Source organism: Sminthopsis crassicaudata, chromosome 1 (assembly GCF_048593235.1).
Source record: "Sminthopsis crassicaudata isolate SCR6 chromosome 1, ASM4859323v1, whole genome shotgun sequence".
NCBI classification, from domain to species: Eukaryota; Metazoa; Chordata; class Mammalia; order Dasyuromorphia; family Dasyuridae; genus Sminthopsis; species Sminthopsis crassicaudata.
The window spans coordinates 740,528,965-740,549,304 of NC_133617.1; the positions used below are offsets into that span (position 1 = coordinate 740,528,965).

Below are 20,340 nucleotides of genomic sequence, written 5' to 3' on the forward strand. Positions count from 1 at the left end.
GGAGTCTCTGCCTGCAGCACCAAACTCCACCCCAGCTCTTGGAGGAGACCAAGGGCTATTTCATTTCCCACCTTGGTCTTGCCCATGACCACACATGTGCTTCAACCAGCCAAGCGACGTTGCCAAGGATGGCGAGTGTGAAATGGCCTGGATTTCGACGGGGAGGGAGAAGGATCGGCCTCCTGGTGGGGCTGGGGAGAAGGAAGGGCTAGGAAGGGAGAGAACGCCAATCATCAGGGGAAAATGACTCTGGAGAAGGAAACTCGGGAGGCCGAGCCAAATGGCTTGGCAGATGTCGCCATGTTCAGGGCTCTGCGCTGACAAGGGGAGGCTTTTTCCACTCTTCCTCATGCTGCCTTCATCGAATTTTATCTTTTATGTCAAGAGATCAAATAAAACATTTTAAAAGGATCAGATTTAATGAGAATGAGGGGAAATAAACTGGTGCAATTAAAGAGTAAAAATAACCTCTCTGTGGTTTCAGACCACAGGCGTTTTCTAAATTTAAGGAAGGAGACATGATCATAGCTCCAGGGGCCAGCCTCCAGTGTTCTGTCTATCTCCCCCACGGGTGGGGAGTGCCGCAGGCAGCCAGGGGTGAAGAAGCAACATATTTCTCCAGTCAGGAGAGAGCCACAAAGGGCTCAAATTAATGAGACTAATTAAGCTTCATCACTGGTGCAAAAGAATCAAACCCTAGCTTTTTTTAATGAAACGAAGATGGGGAATACCCAGCCATGGGTTATCAGGGACGATAAATTAAGCAGATTTGAAATTCCCAAAGAGAATCCATCCTTAATTAGCAATCACTTTTTTCTCCTCTTTCCAGGATGATTTCCCATTGAGGGCTTCTCATTTTTTTCTGCATTTCAGACAAACCGACCAACATGTTCTGCTCTGTACACAGCCTCCTTCTCCTGCTTCTGGGCAGATGATGCTCCCCAGGCCTGGAACATGCTCCCCCTCACCTCTGCCTCTGGGCAATCTAGCACATCAGCCCTTTTCTGATCCTCCTCCCAAACAGGTGTTTCAGAAGGTATCCAACCCAATAGGAGACCTGGGTTCAAAGGATCAGAGGATCCAAAATCACATGAGTTGTCAATGTCTGAAATGGGATTGGAATTCAGCTCTTCCCACTGAATCATAACTGCTACTGAACTTCTGGAAAAATGCATTCATATCTGTGCTGGCTTAACCTATGACCTTCAAAATTAATCATTTTTACCTTAAATATTATATGAAAATGGTAGGGAATGTAATCAGATATATAGCGCAATGCAACAATATAATTCTACTGGATAAAACCAGATACATCTTAGATGAAGAGCCCTTAACCTCTTCTGGGTCACGGATTTTTTGAGCTGCCTAGTGAAATCCACACTCATCAGAGAAACGTTTTTAATGGATAAAATAAAATAAAGAGGATGAGAGAAGAAACCAATTGTATGGAAATAAATATGCTTTTTTTCCCAGTCTAAATTCATGAACCCTTTGAAATCTAGTCAGAGGGTACATGGACCCTCTTGCAGGTCTAAGAGAACCTTAGATCACTTTAAGTCAATAAGGGTTATTTCCCTCGCACTTCTCAATCTGGACATGAGTCTAGGGACATGAGCCCCAGACGAGGCTCAGTGGGTTATATCCATTCTACACAAGCCTTCTGCACAAATAGAGACTTGCATCTCTTTGCCTGTGAATTCCTTCTTCACTCTTCTCCCCAAACGCCTTCCCGAGGCCATACTTACCGATAGAACGTTGTGTAGTCTACAGTAGAATGGCAGGGTTGGAACTCCCAGGCTTTGAGCTTCTGGCATTCCCTGTGTGCTCGAAGCTTCACCTTCACCGTCCCTTGGCAGAGCTCGGGCACCGGCTTTCTCTGAGGCCGATTGCAAAACTCATTTGACTCAACCCTCCAGGACTCAGCAAAATCATCCACGTCGAACTTGAAGTTGCCATCTCCCCCAATTAAGTCATCCCGTTTGTGTCCATTGTAATTGCCACAGAGGCCACAGAGTTTGCCCTGCAGATGTGGGGCAGCCATGACTTCCACAAAACTGTCTCCATCCCAAGAGATTTCCAAACCTGGAAGAGAATGGAACAGAAGTTTAGTCTCCCAATTCCCAACTATGGCAACCACTGTACCCATATTCCTTTGTCTTTGATAAGTGGCCAATAGCCAAGCAAGAGCCATCAAAGTCCTTTTACTGTCTTGGAACGTCATTGTATCTAATAGTACCTCAAATCAACTTGAGTCACTGTGTCAGGAAAGTCAGTACATGCATTTTATGGCACATATAAAAACTTTTTATACTAATATTTGTTTTAATAAAATCTGATTCATACATTACTAATATGTATTCCTATATCTGTACCTACTTAGTATGTTTATTCTGTTATGTTAACTTGTCTCAATAAACATTAGGTGCTTACTATGTGCTGAGTATTGTGCCAGGAGCGAGGGACACAAACACAAAAATGGGACAAGCCTTAACCATGATGAAATCCATTCTAATGAATGGTCATAGAAAATACGGTTAAATTAATGCAAGATATATCCACTAGGTAATTTCAAGAAGGAGAGACAGCATGCTGAGGTGGAAGTCAAACACTTATCTCCTGACTTGAAGCCCAATATACCACTATAAACATACCATAAATCTTTTCTTTATGCCTTAAATACAGATCCTTTGCCTCAAGAGTAGATCCTCACATAAGAGAATGAGCCTCTTTTAGCATGTGATTATGGGCAGAAAACTTGTAGGAAGAATAATCCACGGAATATCTGTTCCCCATGTGCTTTTTAATCTTTGTCCCTTTGCCTTCCACCCCCAGTTATGAAATAAAAGGAAAGTCTTTCATTCCATCATAATTGGAGAACACAATGGGACCACTGAAAAGAATACGACATAACTTGAAAAGGTTTAAAGTCTGTTTCCCTGAAAGATCAGGATCTCGGCCACTCATCACAAATGGTTCATCTTCAAGAGGGAAGACAAAAAAGGATGGGCCTGAAACCAGAGGAAAAGTCCTCCCTGGATATCAAATGGCCCCGGAGCTGACATATGGTTACATCACAAAGAAACAAGATCAATAGGAACTCCTCCACTGGTAAGATTCCAAAAGCCCTACTCCCCAAACTTGGATGTCATCCAAAATAGAGAATGAGAGCCAAGTATCATTGATATATGGTTAGGACACTCCACTGCCACATCAAAGGGAAGGAAAGTAGAGACACCTGTCAAAGAGGGATCTGGGAGGAAGGCCTGTGGCTTTTTAACTGAGTTTCTATAGAAACAAATGCAAAGATTCCACACAAGGGAAAAGGAGACAGTCTCTGAGCAAATACTCTTGGCGGGGACCACAAACAAGGTAAGGACTGCAGGAAAGCTTGTGGAGGAAACTTGCTCACAAAACAGAGTTTCATGGGAAATCCACAGGAAAATTTGTGTGGGGGTGATGTATCCAGGAAAGATGGCCAGGGCACAAGATAGGCAATCAATCAACTGAGGTCCAAGCATTACTGAACACCTGCTATGTGTCAGGAACTCTACCAGGCTGGAGAAGGAAAAGTTTCTCCCTGGAAGGAACTTGCATTCTGCTAGGGTAATAGAATACATATTTGGGAAGCTGAGGCCCAGGAAGGGAGTCTTGGCTATTCCAGAAGTTCTTAATCTGGAATCCATGATTGTTTAAAAATGCATGTGATACTGTATTTCAATATAAGTGATTTTATTGTAATCCTAAGTATTTTATTTTATACATTTAAAAACATTATTTTCTGAGAATCTATTCAGAGATTTTAATGGACTGCCAAAGGGGTCCACAATACACAAAACAGTCAAGACGCCCTGGTCTAGGTAATTGCAAGGATTGCAAATAGCATCATGGGATATTTAATTGTCATCATCTTCCCAGTAATATTGGTTTTAATTATTTTTTCCCTGAGCAAGAAGTGAAGCGGGGGGAGGTGGGAAATAGAACAGTGTTACATGAGCAGCTGTAGGGCAGATGACAAGATCCCTGTTCAGGCCAGGACACGATGCCCTGGAGAATGGATATGGTTTTCGCTCAAAATAGAGAGCTGAGGCCATGAGGATGGATTCATTCACACACAATTGGGCCATAGAAGGTAATACATAATGTGGACTCTATGGACAATATAAAGAAGGTTCTTTTAAAATCATTTGATTAAACATATGTTTTGTCTGTTTGTTTGGGGGAACGGCGTAGTCTACATCTGTGAATTCATTGGGATAAGAAATCTACTATGGAAATTTCCTTCACCATGCAGATCAGCTGACTTCCTCTATCATTTAAAATCTTAAATTCCTTGCTCTGAGGTCACAGAGTCAAGTGTGTATCAGAGGCAGGATTTGAATTCAGATCTTCCCACATCCAACACTAGGGCTCTAACCTCTATACCACCCAGTTATTTAGGGTGAAAGAAAAGTAAGAAATATTCCACAATTTCTTGAGATATAAAAATTATCCTGAGGACAGCCTGACTGACAGATAAAGATGGCAGTAAGTCAAAATATAGTATGGGAGAAGCCTTCCCAATGATAGCCTCCTTGCATCGGAACAGAATGAGACAAAGACCCCAAGGCCCAATTCTTTTACTAGACACTTTGCATTCTGATTTTCTCTCTTGAAAGCTCTTCCAAAGGTCAGCCAGCCTTTCCTACTCAATTCAATTCAATTCAACTAGCCTTTATTAAGCTATGCTACGTTCCAAGCACTGAAACTACAAAGGAAAGAAAAAGAATTAAGTCACAGTCCTCAAAAATGTAATTTTCTACTCTAAAGGAAATAATATGCACTCAGATAAATAAGCAAATAATGAATATGTGCAAAGTGATTGTGATTCTTGGGTAGCCATGATTAACTGGAAGATTTAAGAAAGGTCCGATTTTAGGAAGTAGTTCTTAAGCCAGACAATTTTCACTTTTTTATTCTTTGAAGTAGTCCTATCTGATATCTGAAGGTATTTGTCAGGCTCTCTGGAGGCTGCGGCCATTTCTATTCACCAAACAATGGCAGATAATACAAAATGGAGAATGGAAAGGGACACAGAAGGTCAAGCCATCCTTCCGGGAAATTTTGCCTCTATGACCTTTTTCTCTACAGAAGACTCGGTTCAAGTTGGCTACACATTTTATCAAGGCTTCCTTTCCCTTCATTTGTGGCATTTCCATTTCAACTTTCCCTGCTCATTTCATGGTATAATATCTTCCTTTTGAGCACATTCATGGAAAGGTGATTATAATACTCAAAGGGGAGAAGGTAATGAGCTGTAACTAAGGAAATAACCCTTCAATATGATGTCTAGAATGGTCATCCTCCTCAATGAAGCATTTTGGAAGCGCCTTGGGGGTTTATGGGCTGGCGGTTCTCTCTGCAGCTGGGATGCGTTCCCCCGTTCTCCATCCTAGACTTTGGACTGAAGTCACTGGCAGATGGTGAAGTTTAAAACTGAAGCATGTGTTCCATCTGCAGCTGGGAAGAGTGGCCACATTCCTTTTCTTGCATTCCGAGGTCTTCCAATTTCCTCTCTTCACCAGTGAATGCTTTGCCTTACTATTCTCCACCTACTTATTCTACGGGGGCTTGCAATCCTGGTCTTCCATCTCAAGTGGGTACTGCTATTATCCTGATTTTCTAGGTGGCTGTCATTTGCTTGAAAGAATGGTAGATTGCTTTTAAGTCACAGAAACCAGCGGTCTCGCCAAAGAGATGGACAGAATTCTATCCTATCTCTAATACAAGAACATGAGCTCCTCGAGGATAGGGGCTGCTCTGTTTTTGTTGGAGTGTCCCCAGTGTCCGGCACATGGAGTGGGAGGGGATACTTAATGCATACTTACTGATTATTGACATGATGAATAATGAGACATACTTTCCCCCTCCTAGCAAAAAGTAAGGGCCCATCCCAGGGCAGAATAGGGAACATATTGTTGGACACCATTTCTACCTTGGATTCTTGTGTTTTCTTCCTTTACTTGGAAAGGAAAGATTCAACCTGAATACGATTGTTAAAGAGTTGACCTGAGGTAAAGTTACAAGTCAGCAATAATTGTAGGGTTTATTTATTTGTCTGTTTTTTTCATTTGTGGCTATTCTCCTGGAGTTGAAAGAGAGATGGGTTTCTTTGGGATTTTGTACCAAAGAATTGGATACAGTTTCTGGATTTAACAGGTATAGGTCTCGAGGAAAAGTTGTATTCCAAACCAAACCAAATTCAATTCAACTGAACAAACAATTATTAAGCATCCACTTTGTGCCAGTCTACAAAATCTGAACAAAACAACAACAAAACCAGTCCTCTGACATCAAGAATATTCCATTCTCCTGGAGGGGGGGGGGAACACGATCACAATATAGTTTGAGGTGGGCCAGAGAGTAATGGCTAGGGAGCTTAAGATAGACCTCCTCTAAGAGGTGACCCTTGAGGTGAGCCCTGGAAGAATTCCAAGAGGCAAAGATGAAGAGGGAATGCATTCCAAACATATGGGAACAGTCTGGACAAAGGTATGGAGGCAATAGATGCAAATCCCTACTTCTTAGCAAGAGTTAGCTCTTTTGGATTGAACTGGTGAGGGGGTGCAAAACAGATGTTGAAAAGGGCATATTATGCTAAGACCTGCTGGGGTAGGAGGCTGGAAGTGTGGGTTATTTCTCCTCCTCCCAGTTCCCTCCCCTCCCTATGACTTTTGCCATTGTGTCTATTGAGTGCGCTAGTCCAGTTGAGTTCCAGCCATGCTCAGAGACCACTGCCCTCCTACCCGAAGCCTACAATGCAGGGCTAAGTCCTCAAGCCACAGAGGCAACAGCACAGGCATTTTCCCCCCATGCCTCCTCCGCTCCCAGCTGCAAGGTCCATTTCAAATGTTATTGTGCAATAATCGCTCTCTCATCTCGGACAATGATCAACCTCTGGCTCTGAAATGAAAAACCCACAGATCCTCAGAGAAACACTATGGCATTCTAAGCCAACAATAGGTGATGAAAACATCTGTAGCGGGTAAAGCTGAGGGGTTTGGCTCAGCCTGGGTAAAGAACGCCATTGTTTGGAAGTGGAATATTTTTCATTCAGAGAATAATCCCAAAGCATAGTTTAAGGCCCTGTAGACTACATTCCCCCCTCCCCAGGAAGTTGAAAACCATTTACATACATATATGTATATATATATATATTTTTTTCTCTCTTCAGGAAATTATTCAGCTGGGTACTATTAGGAGCTGTCTGTAAATTACTTGCATTCTGTGAAGGGCAATTGAAGAAGAAAATAAAGGGCTGAGTTCAAACCCAGGGATTTCTCTCATTTTGCTTATCTTCTCAGGGTGATGGTGATCAATCTCTATTTCGATAACCAAATTCTTTTCCTCATGCCCCAGACCAAGTTCATCTCCCAAAGTGCATTCATCCCCTCCACCTCTCTTTGACAGCTAGCTCTGAGCAGATCAGAGCATCCCTGGTCTCTGTAATCCTAAAAGATCCAGAATCCTTTTGTTCTGAGACATAGTTGGCTAATAACTCCTCACAGAATTCAAATCCATCGTGCTGAGTTTGTGCCAAGAGATTGCTGCCGAGCCCTTCTTAATGCTGGTCCTCTTGGATGCACCCTAGCATTTGATCCCCTCCGGAGAAATAAGCTGTGGTGGTTTATTGGAAAAAGGGCTGGCTGGATTAGGAGTTGCAGGCTTACCTCTCTACTACTTAATTCCTATGTGGTTTCCCTTTCCCTTTCTGGACCTCAATTTCCTCAGCTATAAAAAGAAAGTGGTTGGATCTGATCACCGCCCACCATGGTCCCTTATAGTCCTAAATCTGGGATCCTCCAAGACCTGCATTTTCTAGACTTGTAAATCTCTTTCAGGCTCAAACAGAACTTTAGATTTTCTGTCCTTTCTTTTCCTGAAAATAGCAGAGAATCAATATAACTTCTTGCCCCGAGCCCGGAATCCCTAACAAACTGAAATTTGCCTCCTTGTTTTTAGAGAGGGTTCCCCCAAATTTTTATTCAACGTTCTCCTCCCTCTAAACCTCTTCGTCTCAATGGGCCTGACACGTGATCATAAGAAATGTCTCCATTTCTTCCCCTTGTTTATCCACGCTGGCGTTCCAAGGGCTCAAACCAGTTTAGCAAAATAAACCTTTGGCCCTGAATTCGAACCATTAACATATTTCCCACCCAAGGCCCAGAAGAAAGAGGGAGGGCCGCTGAGAGCCACTGGTCACCAAAGCTCCATTGCCAGGGCTTGGCTGTGCTCAGTGTTTTCCCCTTCATCAGAAAGTAAAAATAAATGTGAGAGAAACCTACATAATCAGCCCTTCAAGCACAGTCAAAAAGGCTACCATTTTGCTGGAAATAGTTTCTCCAATTTTGAGCTTATTTCTGAAATAATACATCTCTGCAGGAATGAAGTGCAGTGCCATTTATTCCATAAACGTGATATATAGCTAGGCAAACACATATGATGCACAGAACTACACGCGTGTGCACATACACGCATATGGCTGCCTTTGTAAGGGATTGATCCAGATGATGTGGATCTAGATAAAGGAGTAATAAGGACCGAGCAGCACAGCATAAAGCACCACACAGATCCTGTCCCCAGAATAGCTGGGAAAACTGTCATGCTTGCAGCTTTATGGATCCCGCAATAGAACACTGGGTCCTAGACCATTTTGCTTAAGGACTTCCTTTGCTCCCTGGGAAATTATTTCTCTGCTTGGAGAAACTACCCCTCCAATACATCATGGCCCAAGAAGCTCTGATTTTGATGGCGCAGGAACTTGTTCCACCGGCACTGATTATGACCTCCCTGGAACTGGGAAGGCTCCCCTCAGGTGGAGTTAACCTGAGGCTCTGGGCCTCGATGAGTGACTTGCCCAAGGATGCCCAGCTGGTCAGAGCTAGTTAAAGGACCCAGGTCTTTTAGATCCCAAGCCCAGCAGCCAGTCTGCCGCACCAGCATGGCTCCTTAGCAACATGCATGCCATGAAAAGGCTGGTGTGCCGTGGATGGATTTGTCTAGAGGCTCCGTGAGGTAAAATTTTAAGAAAGAACAGCAGCAGGAGAGCCACCCTCCAGGAGTCTAAAAGGAGTGCAAGGTCACAGGGAAAAGAAGAATAAAGCTGGAAAGAATGCCCATGGTTATAAACCAAGGGAACCTCCATGGAGGGGAAGCACTGATGCGGCTGTCTCTCTGTCTGTGTCTATGTATATCTATCTGTTTCTCTGTCTCTATTTCTCTGCCTCTCTGCCTCTCTGAGTCTGTCTCTTTCTGTCTCTATCTCTACATCTGTCTGTCTGTCTGTCTATGTCTATCTGTCTCTCTGTATATCTGTCTCTGTCTCTCTCTGTTTCTGTATCTGTATTTATTTCTCTATCTGTCTCTCTACCTCTGTTTCTGTCTCTGTCTGTGTGTCTCTGTCTGTCTGTCTCTCTATGTGTGTGTCTCTCTCTCTGTCTCTCTTTTTGTCTGTCTCTGTCTCTCTGTCTCTCTGTCTCTCTCTCTCTCTCTCTCTCTCTCTCTCTCTCTCTCTCTCCCACACACACACACACACACACACACACACACACACACACACACACTGGTCTCCCTGGCATTCTTCCCCACACCCCAGGAGCAACCTCCCTGAACACAGAGGCCAGCTGCCAAGGCGAATGCCCAGCTGAGGGTGGCCCTGATCCCGGGTGATCGGAGCCTGCCGCTCTGCCCAGGGACTTCTCTGAGCACGATGGGTTAATGAGAGTCGGCTCAACTGTGGGGCTGTTCTGGCCTTCCCAGAGAGGAGCTCTCAAGAGAGCATTCTTTTCCACAGATGTCAAAATACACATCAAAAGTTGGAAGAGGAGCTGACAATTCCAAGCTGGACATCCCCAATAGCCTGAAAACAGCAACAGGACTTAAAGCGAGAGCGGTCGGGAGCTCACAAGCGCTATTTTCCTGAGGAAAATTAGCGGGGACGAGTTCCCCGGGGTCCCTGGAGAAGGCAGGTGGGGCTTGCTGCCAGTGCCAAGGCTCAGCCTCCACAGAGACCCAGCCGGCTTTCACCATCTCCCCCCGGTCTGTGTGGGGGGATGCTGCACCGGCCACATTTGGACAAGGCTCTCTCTGGGGCTCACCCTAGCCAAGGGCAGACATTCCTGCGGTGGTCTGGGGGTCCCCGCAGGACAGCCCCGGCCCCAGGAAGCTCTGTGAGTGGGAGCCCCACCTGCTTTGGTTGTCACTTTCAGGAGGTAGCCGTCCAGATCAATCTGGAAGTGCGGAGTCTCCCAGGGCAGGGCTATCCGGGTACCGTTCCACTTGACCGTGAGATGCTGCTGGAGGCTGACCGTGCTGCCGCCGACCACGAGGTCCACAGACTTGGTCCAAGAGAAGGACCGGGTCCGCCGGGCGTCATTCTTCACCAGCACCTGGAAGGGTGAGGCAGAGGAGGAGCAGTCTTTTGTCAAAACGTACTGACATGTTCCCTGAAAGTTAAATGTCCGTCCGTCAAAAGTGTTGTAGTGGGGGTCTCCAAATACAGTGCAAACGCCGGGCTCTGCAGGTGAGTGAGAAACAAAAGCAGGATAGAAACGAATTGAAGTATGTTTATTTGAAAGTCATCTCAGAGATCATAGTAATAATACAAAGGGAGGGGGTCGGGCTGCTTGTCAAGAAGCTGACAGCCTCTGACCCCGAGGGATTTTGGGGTGAACTAAAAAAAAAAAAGACTATAGCTTTATTATCACAGCTCTGGAGCTGGAAGGGATATCGGGGGCAATCTGGTTCAATTCTCTAGCTTTACAGGTGAGGAAACTGAGACTCCAAAAGGAGGTAATGATTTAGAATCAATAGTTTTAAGACCTAAAGGACCACCTGGCTCATCAACCTCAGATGGGGAAACAGAGGCTCAGACATAGGTTCGTTGGCTTTGAATTATAGGACCATAGAACTGGAGTTGAAAGGGGCCTTACACACCATTATTCATTCCAATCCAGAGAGAATCTAAGTCAGATCCTGTGTCCTTCATAGTCTGTCCCAAACCAGGGCTCTCCTAGCAGTGGGTTCCAAATCATAGGGGGATTGAGTATGTGTATGTGTGTGTGTATGTGTGTGTGAGTGTGTGTGAGTGTGTGTGTGAGTGTGAGTGTGAGTGTGTGTGTGTATGTGTGAGTATGTGTGAGTGTGTGTGTGAGTGTGTGTGTGTGTATGTGTGAGTGTGTGTGAGTATGTGTGTATGTGTGTGAGTGTGTATGTGAGTGTGTGTGTGAGTGTGTGTATGTGTGAGTGTGTATGTATGTGTGAGTGTGTGTGTGAGTTTGAGTGTGTGTGTGTGAGTGTGTGTGTGAGTGTGTGTGTGTATGTGTGTGAGTGTGTGTGTATGTGTGAGTGTGTGTGTGTGAGTGTGTGTATATGTATGAGTGTGTGTGTGAGTGTGTGTATATGTGAGTGTGTGTGTGTGTGTGTGTGTGTGTGTGTGTGTGTGTGTGGTCTTTTGGGGGTTTTTTTGGCTGACATATTTTTGATGTGTTTCCCAATATCTCTCTTGTTTATACATTTCCAACCATCTTAGTACAGGAGACATAGACACTGAAGTAGGATCTGTTTATCAACAGAGGTGACCCATCCCTCTGGCTTCCTAAGCCACCAGACTAGCTGGGCAAGACAACAAAAAGAGAAGAAAAAAGAGAGAGGTACATGGCTGGAGGAGAGGGCTCCACATTATTTCCACTTGGCTAATTTGGGCATGTTCATAATGGAAGGATAGGGACTCCCAGGTTGGAATTACACGACTGACAGATGAGTGAGCCTTTTGAAACAGAACAAAGAGAAAGGGCTGCTTCCTGAGGTTTTCTCCAAGCTTCTTCCCTTTTCTCTCGAAAATTCTTCTACTCATGAACTAATAAGTTGCTCTCCTGGCAAAAAACATTGAGCTTATTCTTTTCCAAACAGCCAGAACTCTTAAAAAAAAAATGAACCCACTGTCTCTCTTCCAATAAATTAAGGACAGCCTGGACCTTTCAGAAATTTAAGGAATTTTAGCTTGTCATTAGAAACCAGCCCTGGTTTAGTCAGATAACTTGCTAAGTTCATGGTCATTGAATCTGACCTGGAAGAGCTTCAAGGGAATGACCTGGAGGTGGGATGGAATCCAGAGGACCTGTATTCAAATGTTGCCTCTGATACTTACTAGCTGTGTGGCTCAGGGCAAATAACTTTACAGATCTGGGACTCAGTTTCCTCCTCTGAAATAAGAGAGAGCTGACCTCCAGAAAAAGCTCTGCCCTTCTTTTCATCTCTAATTCTAAGACTCTAAGCAGAGTGCTCCATGTTGGACATCTGGCAGCTTTCTGCATTCATTCCCTCCGACTCGCTGAAAGGAGGAGGCTGTTTCAATGACACGGAGGGACCATTCTAGCTCCAAGTCCTGTAACAGGACCCTCCATTTTCCCATCTGTAAAATGTAGGCATTTCTTACATCAGGGACCCCACAGAGTCAGCATGAGGTCAGTGCTTTCTAACACGCGAAGCCCAAACAAACGTGTGTAGTTATTACAGCTCAGAAAAGGAGCCAGCTGTCATTTCTTAAACTTTATCTCCCTCCTGCTGTCTTGTATCTTTGCTTTCTAGGCAGCAAAGGATGACTAATGAGGAAATCATAGATAAGAATTAGTTCAAACAATGATAAGATCTGAGCTCCTCCATCAAAAGAACTATTTGTTTTCTGTACCAGCAAAATCAAGAATCAAAGGGAGCTGTCCAGAGATATCTTGGCCCTGTCTTTTTTTCTTTACCTAAGCAAACGGTTAAGAGTCAAGATGTTGGGAAGACGCCCTTTGGAGACCTGCCCCCCAACTGATAGCTGGGACAGAAAGAAAGGAAATGTTTGCTTTTTATTTCCAATGTGTTATATAAAGAGACTCTGTCTTATGTTATATCACATTAGATTACACCATATGTCAACTTGCTCAAATACAGTAATAGATGTATGTATACACATATACACATTTGGGATTTGAGAAGTTAAAATCTGATCCACAATCTGTTTTCTTTGTAAAAGATGTCACTTTGGGAATAAGCTTTTAAAAATAAAAGAAAGAAAGGATGAATGGTGGAAAGAGAACTGGGTTTGGAAGGTCTGGTTGGTGAGTTTAAATTCACTCTCTGTCATACAGCCACCTTATCTGGAAAATGAAGAGAAAAGAGTTTTAGACTCTATGGCACCTTCTAACTCCAGATAACTATGATTCTAGAAGTGATCTTCTGCAGGTATCTTTATTACCTGGACCTCAGTTTCCCCATTTGAAAAAATGAGCTGTTTCGCTAGATTGTCTCCCATGTTCCGTCCAATATCAAATCTACAAGGCCATGATGGAATAGACTGAGGTACTTGAGTTATTTGAATCTATAAATATTTTTCCTCAAGAAAATCCTTATATATATATATGCATATATATACATATACATATATGTTTACATATATATAACATATGTGCATATTATATATATAACCTTATATATAATATATGCATTTATGGATGCATATGATGACTTCAGAATAAATATGCTGCTAAATTTTAAGAAGACACCTACAGGATAAGAATTTCCCCTCCCAGTTTGGTTTCTGTCCTGTACTTTTTGCTAAATCCCCCCCATATTGTTTTCCATTTCTCCTCTCCTCCTAAATATTTATCACAGATTATAGGCAAAGAATTGAAAGACACTTTGAGGTCATCAAATCTAATCTTATTATTTTATAGATAAGGAAACTGAGATCCAGAAAGTTTAAGGGATTTGCCCATTATAGATAAGGAAACTGAGATCCAGAAAGTTAAGGAATTTGCCCATTATAGATAAGGAAACTGAGGTCCAGAAAGTTTAAGGGATTTGCCCAAAGTTTTCTTTAGTAGGATTTGAACTGGACATACGATCAATGGGCTGACTGGATTATTAAGTGACTACAAAGTCCAGGACTCTCAGACACTGCAACTAGAGTGTCACAACTTAAACTCATAAAGAGATAATTTCCCTAATTAAGAGATAATTTTCCAGTCCTATCTCCAAAACATAGATTTCCCTATGTCCTGCTGAGATTAAATCTTTGACTGACATCCAACGGTTGCCTTTTGGCCAGAGACACTAAATCTCTTTACATTGTAATCAGTTGTCAAGATTTTAGAGTGCTGTCAAGAGCCATGGTCTGGGTCTGCCTGACCAAGAATCAAGGTTCCTGACCTCCACTAACTCAGAAAGGAAATCTAGAACCTCCCCAATTTTCTAAGTCATGACTGATTCTTGGTAGACCCAGAATACAGACTTAGGGTGTGTTGGAAGATAGGGAGTAGAAAGTAATAGTCCTGAGGAAAATCTTTCTTAACCAATTAAAGAAGCTAAGAAAATCTTAACTTTCTAAAAATAATTATTAGCTTTATTGAAAATTCCTCATGTCCTATATCCCTTTTTTAGGAACAAAGATGGAGGACAATGACTATAGAATACTACATACACTTTGCAGGTAGTTTTGCTTGACTTTTTTCTTTGTTACAAAGTAGAGTTCAAAGTGGGGTATATAAGAATAAATGACAATAATATAAAATATTTTTCAAATGTATCCATCAGAACAAATAACTAGATGAACAAATAATTAAATTATTCTGTGTGTATACATAAATTGTGTACTTTTTTTTTTTTTTTTTTTTTTTTTTTTTTTTTTTGCTGATGCAACTGGGGTTAAGTGACTTGCCCAGAGTCACACAGCTAGGAAGTGGTAAGTGTCTGAGGCCACATTTGAACTCAGGTCCTCCTGATTTCCGGGCTGGTGCACCAACTAGCTGCCTCAATGTTTGTATTTTCTAAAGGATTCCTCACACCCACTCAAAAACAAGACAAATTAGCATTCCAGCTAGTGTGAACTGAGCTGGAATGTGACAAGTACTCTAGATAAAAAGAAGAATGATTAATGAAAAATAAATATGAATACCTTAATTACTGGTTTACTAGTTTTTGTGATGTCATTTTTATTTATAAATACATTGCATAAAATTGTCTGCCTTACCAACTCAAACAATTTGCATTCTTTTTAAAAGAAAAAAGAACAAAGATTGTACTCTCATATTTTTTTATGAGGCAAAGAGGATCTTGATTGTAAAACTGTCAAGATTAAGTAAGGAAAGAAAACTTTTAGGCTAATGTCATTAATGGATAATAACATGAAAATAACAAGAAACACAAAACTTGGCAAATAGAAAAAAATTCAGTTCCCAGTGCCATATTTTTGTCTGCACTAGTAGCAGTTGATATTCTTAATACTTCTAGTCAAAAGTAAGAGCAGCAAAGATCCTCCAGAAGCAGAAAAAAAAAATGTCCTTAGAAACTGGAAGGGGAAAATGAGTCATTTAGAGAGCATAAAACTCAGAAACATACTATGGAAGAGGATTGTAACAGCTGGCCAAAAGGGAGAATCATATGCATGATGACTGTGCCAAAAAGTACAGAAAACCAAATGTATATGAAGACATTGTTTACAGGAAGATAATTATGAATAGATGTTAGAGTTCAGTATTTCTCCAATGGTTCTGCCTTAGGACTTGGGGCGGAAGATAACCAGGGTTTTTCCTAATTTTAGGTAGAGACAGGAGAGCAAATTTTTTTTGGATGTGAGCTCTGAGATAACAAGGATGCTTTAGGTTTTGTTTTTGTAGCCCACATAATAAGTGCTTGGTAAAATGCACATTAAACTCAATTATGTTTCAGGATTGTGAAGAACCTGTCTCCCCACCCCCAAATGCTTAAATGTTTTCTTGCCATCTAGACACTTGCTTGCTATATGTAATGAAAAAAAAAAAAAAAAAAAAGAACATTCATGTCAGCCTAATGATCAAAAGAGAAAAGTTTAGGGTGCAAAATATGCTCATCTGTGTGTGTGGAGGGGGAACGAAAGAGACAGAAAGAAAGTAAAACAAGAAAAGAGAGAGAGAGAGAAATAGGAGCAGGAGGAAGAATACAGCAGACAGATAGCTATACAAGTGCTAAAGAGGAAAATTACGATTATATCTCTCATTATCATTTTTTTCAGGATACTCATTTAAACAGACTGGTTTCAAAATCCAATACCTAAGCCATTCTTCTTATTCAACTCTAAATTTGTTCAGGATTACTTGAAATGAGTTAGAAATGGTTGAAAGAATTAGGAGTTCCAATCAGGTTAAATATTTTAAAGACATTAAAAACACCTAGTTTGCCAGTGGGGAGCAATTTCTACATATTCCTTTGAACCCAATGATAGAATATGGTACCATTAAATTACCTGCTTGTTAAAATGAATGTTCTTCCTCTCCTTATTAATTTTCACCCCTCTCTCCTCCGTCCCTATCTTTATATTCTACCCTTATTTCAGGATGCTCTTTAAAATCTATTGCAACTAAAAGTTTCTTTGATTTTAAGTATGGAATAAAAAGAAAATAAAAAGAGTTACCGGACCAGTTTTCATTGTTAATCTCAAGTGGAGACCACCATGGTATCCTTCCTTTCTCTCTTCAATTAAAAAAAATACTATAGTCCATCAGCTCTCCTGTTAATGTTTCTAGCATTCTCATGCCTACATGTATCTCTGTAAATATATGGCATTTTTGTACTTATCTGCAGTGTCAGATAGTACAGATAGGCTGTACTGTGTCAGCCTGTCATGATTCACTACTCAACTGTAAGCTCTATAAAGGCAGACCTTTCCTCCAATAAAATTAACCAAATTACAAAAAAAAAATGTCTGTTGAATTAGACTAAATTTAGAATAATAAGAGAGACAGATTGATCAGAGTCAAAATCTCCGGGATTTCACAAAATTGTATTGCAGAAGAGTTGGCTTCTGTAATTAACTGTCCTTGAGCAAAAGAGAAATTTGGTTCTTCACTTCTTAAATATATCTAATCTAATCTCCAGACCTATATCTTCAAGATAAGGAGGTGGGGAAATACTGGAGCAGAATGTCACATACACTGTATCAGATAGTTTTACTTCTCTGGTTTTCATTGTTTACAAAGGAGGATTCATTGTTGAAGGGGGAGCATTGAAGACATTTCCCCAAATGGCTGTGATGTAAGATAAGAAGATGACAACAAAATTATTTTTAATTTAAAAGATATATTTGGTCTTTATTCTAATGTAATGCTATATTATTCAGTAGATTTTAGTGATATGGTCACAAAAATGCTCTGAGGAAATACAGAAACAGAATTTCAGAGTTGGAATTGTTCCCAGAAACCATCCCAAAAAATGATGTCCTTCCTTCTATCCCATCCCCCCAAGTGGTCAACCAGCTTCCACTTTAAGACTTCCATTCCCTAGACAACTCATTCACATCCAGGTAAGTTACCACTGTTGAGGAGCTGTCCAACATCCTGTTGAAATCTGTCTTTCAGAATGAAACTCCACTTCTGGACAGAAGTCATTCATTACCTTCAAGGCAGTCCAAGCTACTTTTGAATAATTATAATCACTGAATGTTTTCTTCTCTTACATTAAACCTAAACTATTTCACTACAATATCCACCCTTGGCTTCTGGTTCTATCCTGGGGAGCCACGCAGAACAAGTCTATGGCCTTCTCTACCAGTCTTACCATCAATCACTTTCCAAGAAGTCTTCCAGCAACAATTTTTCATGAAGATTAAGGCGCTGGGTGGTTTTTCACAACATATAGTTGACTCCATTTGTAAAAAAAAAAATTTCTGGATTTCTACAGCACCAAAAATCCCATTTCATTTAACTCAAGTCTTCAAATTGCTTCTCTGTTTTTATGTAATATCCTCAGGAGAATGTAAGCTACTGGGGTTTTGCAACCATAGGGCTTTGATACTGCAGGGAGGGGAAATATAGGCCACTAGGACTTGGCAAACAAACCCTTGGGGTTCAGACACATTAAAGGATTATAGAGAACACATAATCAGAGGCAGATTATTAATTCTGACAATTCACCCAGGCCCTTCCTTGCACATAATAGGTACTAAACAAATGATTGGTGAATCGTTTGATGACACCAGATCCTTGAAGAAAGACTTTCCAGTAATCATCTTGTTGATCATTGCAAAGGCAGACAAGCTAGCAGTCCAGGAAACAGAAGGCACTTGGATACAACTGCAAACTCTAATTAGCCTCCCACTTCCAGCTCTGTATGACTAAAGTCTTAGCTCGGGCCTTCCACAGCAAAGATTCTTAGCTCAAGCTTGAACTTTCCTTGCTTCTGTGGCTTAAAGTCAACTCCATTAGCCTTGTTTAACCCAACTCTTTGTGGTTTCAGAGATAAGGGAACTCCGGATCATACTGAATATTTGTGGAATCTGTCATTAAAGATTTTTCTGCAAATCTGGCGCAGAAGTCTCTGTTTCCTAGTGTACTCACACCATGATAAATAAAACAGTTCTGTGTTTCCCCAGTCCTAAAGTCACTGTTTAATTAGAGAAAATGTTGTGCTTCCACCATGGGGTTCCACTAGAATGCTGCCAAAACCAACTCTGACAGAGAGATGGAGAGCAACAGTAGCAGGTGAGCCTTGGGCCTGGGGTCAGTGCATCTGACTTCAGATACCAGCTCCTGGAAACGAGGAGGTCAGCTGATTCTACCCCTGAGACCTTCTCATTCACTCTTATGCCATCACCCCAAGCTATACCAACTCACAGCAAACCCTATTAGGTTCATCCTGGAGAATATGGGGTCCACTTTTCCCTTTTCTTTCTTTTTTTTTTTTATTTTGTATTTCTGGCACTGCTTAGTATTTGATAAATGTTCACCGAGTCTAACTTTAAAAAATAATGGAAGGAATTGGGTTAGATATCAGCTTTAGATTTGGAAGCTAAATCAAAGATCATCCGTTCCATTGGTTTTATAAGTGAACCAATCAGTCCTTGGACAGGTCATGCAGGTACCAAGCGATGGAGCTGAGATTTGACTCCGTATCTCTCATTCTGGCCGCTAAGTGTATAGTAGCATGCTGGAGTTAAGACCTCAGTTCAAATCCTACTTTGTGATATCTACTAGCTGTGTGCCCCTGGACAAGATACTTCACCTCTGTCTGCCTCAGTTTCCTCATTTGTAAAACAGAGTGGTAACAACATCTACCCCACAAGTTGTGAAGATCAAATGAGATAACTGATACACAGAGCTCTGCAAACCTTGACGTGTTATGGGAATGTTAGCTGTTATTATTCTTACTGTTATTATTATTATTATTATTATTATTATTATTATTATTATTATTATTATTAGCTTTCTGCTATCTCATGCTTTCTCACAGGACCTCAGAAGTCTCATCTCTCTCTAGGTCCTACCACGTGTATGACTTGACAGAGTAGGCCTGGTCACCAAATATTTTCCTTTTGTATTTACTTAAGAGCTCCTCTCAATATGACTGGGGAAGAACAAAACCTGCATTTATTAAATGATTACTGTATTCCAGACCCTGCGCTGATCACTTAAAAACAGCATAGCACTTGATCCTCACAACAATCCTGGAAGGCAGGTGTTCTTATTATCCTCATTTTTACAAATGAGGAAACTTGTTTTGGTTTTTTTTTTTTAAGGTTAAGTGACTTGTCCAGCTTATATATTTCTGAGACCCAGATTTCAATTCAGGTCTTCCTGCCTCCATGCCCAGCACTTAATGCATATGGTTCCCTTTAGCTGTTCACAGATGGGCTTAGTTTGTCACATTTGTCCAGGATAATGTTGGAGACTCAGTTTCCTTTTGGTTTCTAGCGTTCAAATCTGCCAAAACTCAAAATACAGTTACAGGCACATCTAGGTTACCCTTTATCAATCACTGGCTATGTTAATTTAACTAAGCAAGCAAGCAGAAATCCGACAAGAATCTGCTCTGCACTAGGCAGGTACTAGATCCCCTTACGTTTGCTGAAACAGTCAGTTCTGTTCCTCAAACATTAAAACATCATGCAATGCCATTGATGTGGGGACTCTGGTAGCTAAAGACCTTATTCTGCAGCAGGAGGACACAGATTTAAATCCTGCCTCTGACTCGACTTGTGTGATCTTAGGGAAGTCATTTCACATCTTTTCTCTTAGCTTCCTCTTCTGTAAAATGGGATAGTCTCCAAATTTTCTTGCAGCTTAAAACTGTGTACCGCTAATTCCACCAAAGACAGTCCAGACACATTCAATACATACCATGTGCTTATACTCTGTGCTATATATCTTCCCAGCAGGTGAGATTCTTGTCTACAGGCTTCCATAACTCAAAGGGAGTCTAACCAATAAGCTAGGACATTTCCCACTCTCTCCTAATATCTCTAGTCTATCAACGGTTCTGCCCATTGATAGTGAAGGGACCCACCCATTT

At 41.5% G+C, this 20,340-nt stretch overlaps 1 protein-coding gene across 1 annotated transcript in view; it reads right to left on the reverse strand.

Moving 5' to 3' along the window:
- BMPER (BMP binding endothelial regulator) overlaps nt 1-20,340 on the reverse strand; it is a 270,307-nt gene that overhangs the window by 81,386 nt on the left and 168,581 nt on the right. Inside the window, exons 12-13 of the mRNA XM_074284311.1 lie at nt 10,223-10,552; nt 1,746-2,082 (exon numbers count right to left, since the gene is read on the reverse strand). Of these exons, the coding sequence (XP_074140412.1) occupies nt 1,746-2,082; nt 10,223-10,552 (667 nt within the window). The remainder of the gene's footprint in view (nt 1-1,745; nt 2,083-10,222; nt 10,553-20,340) is intronic.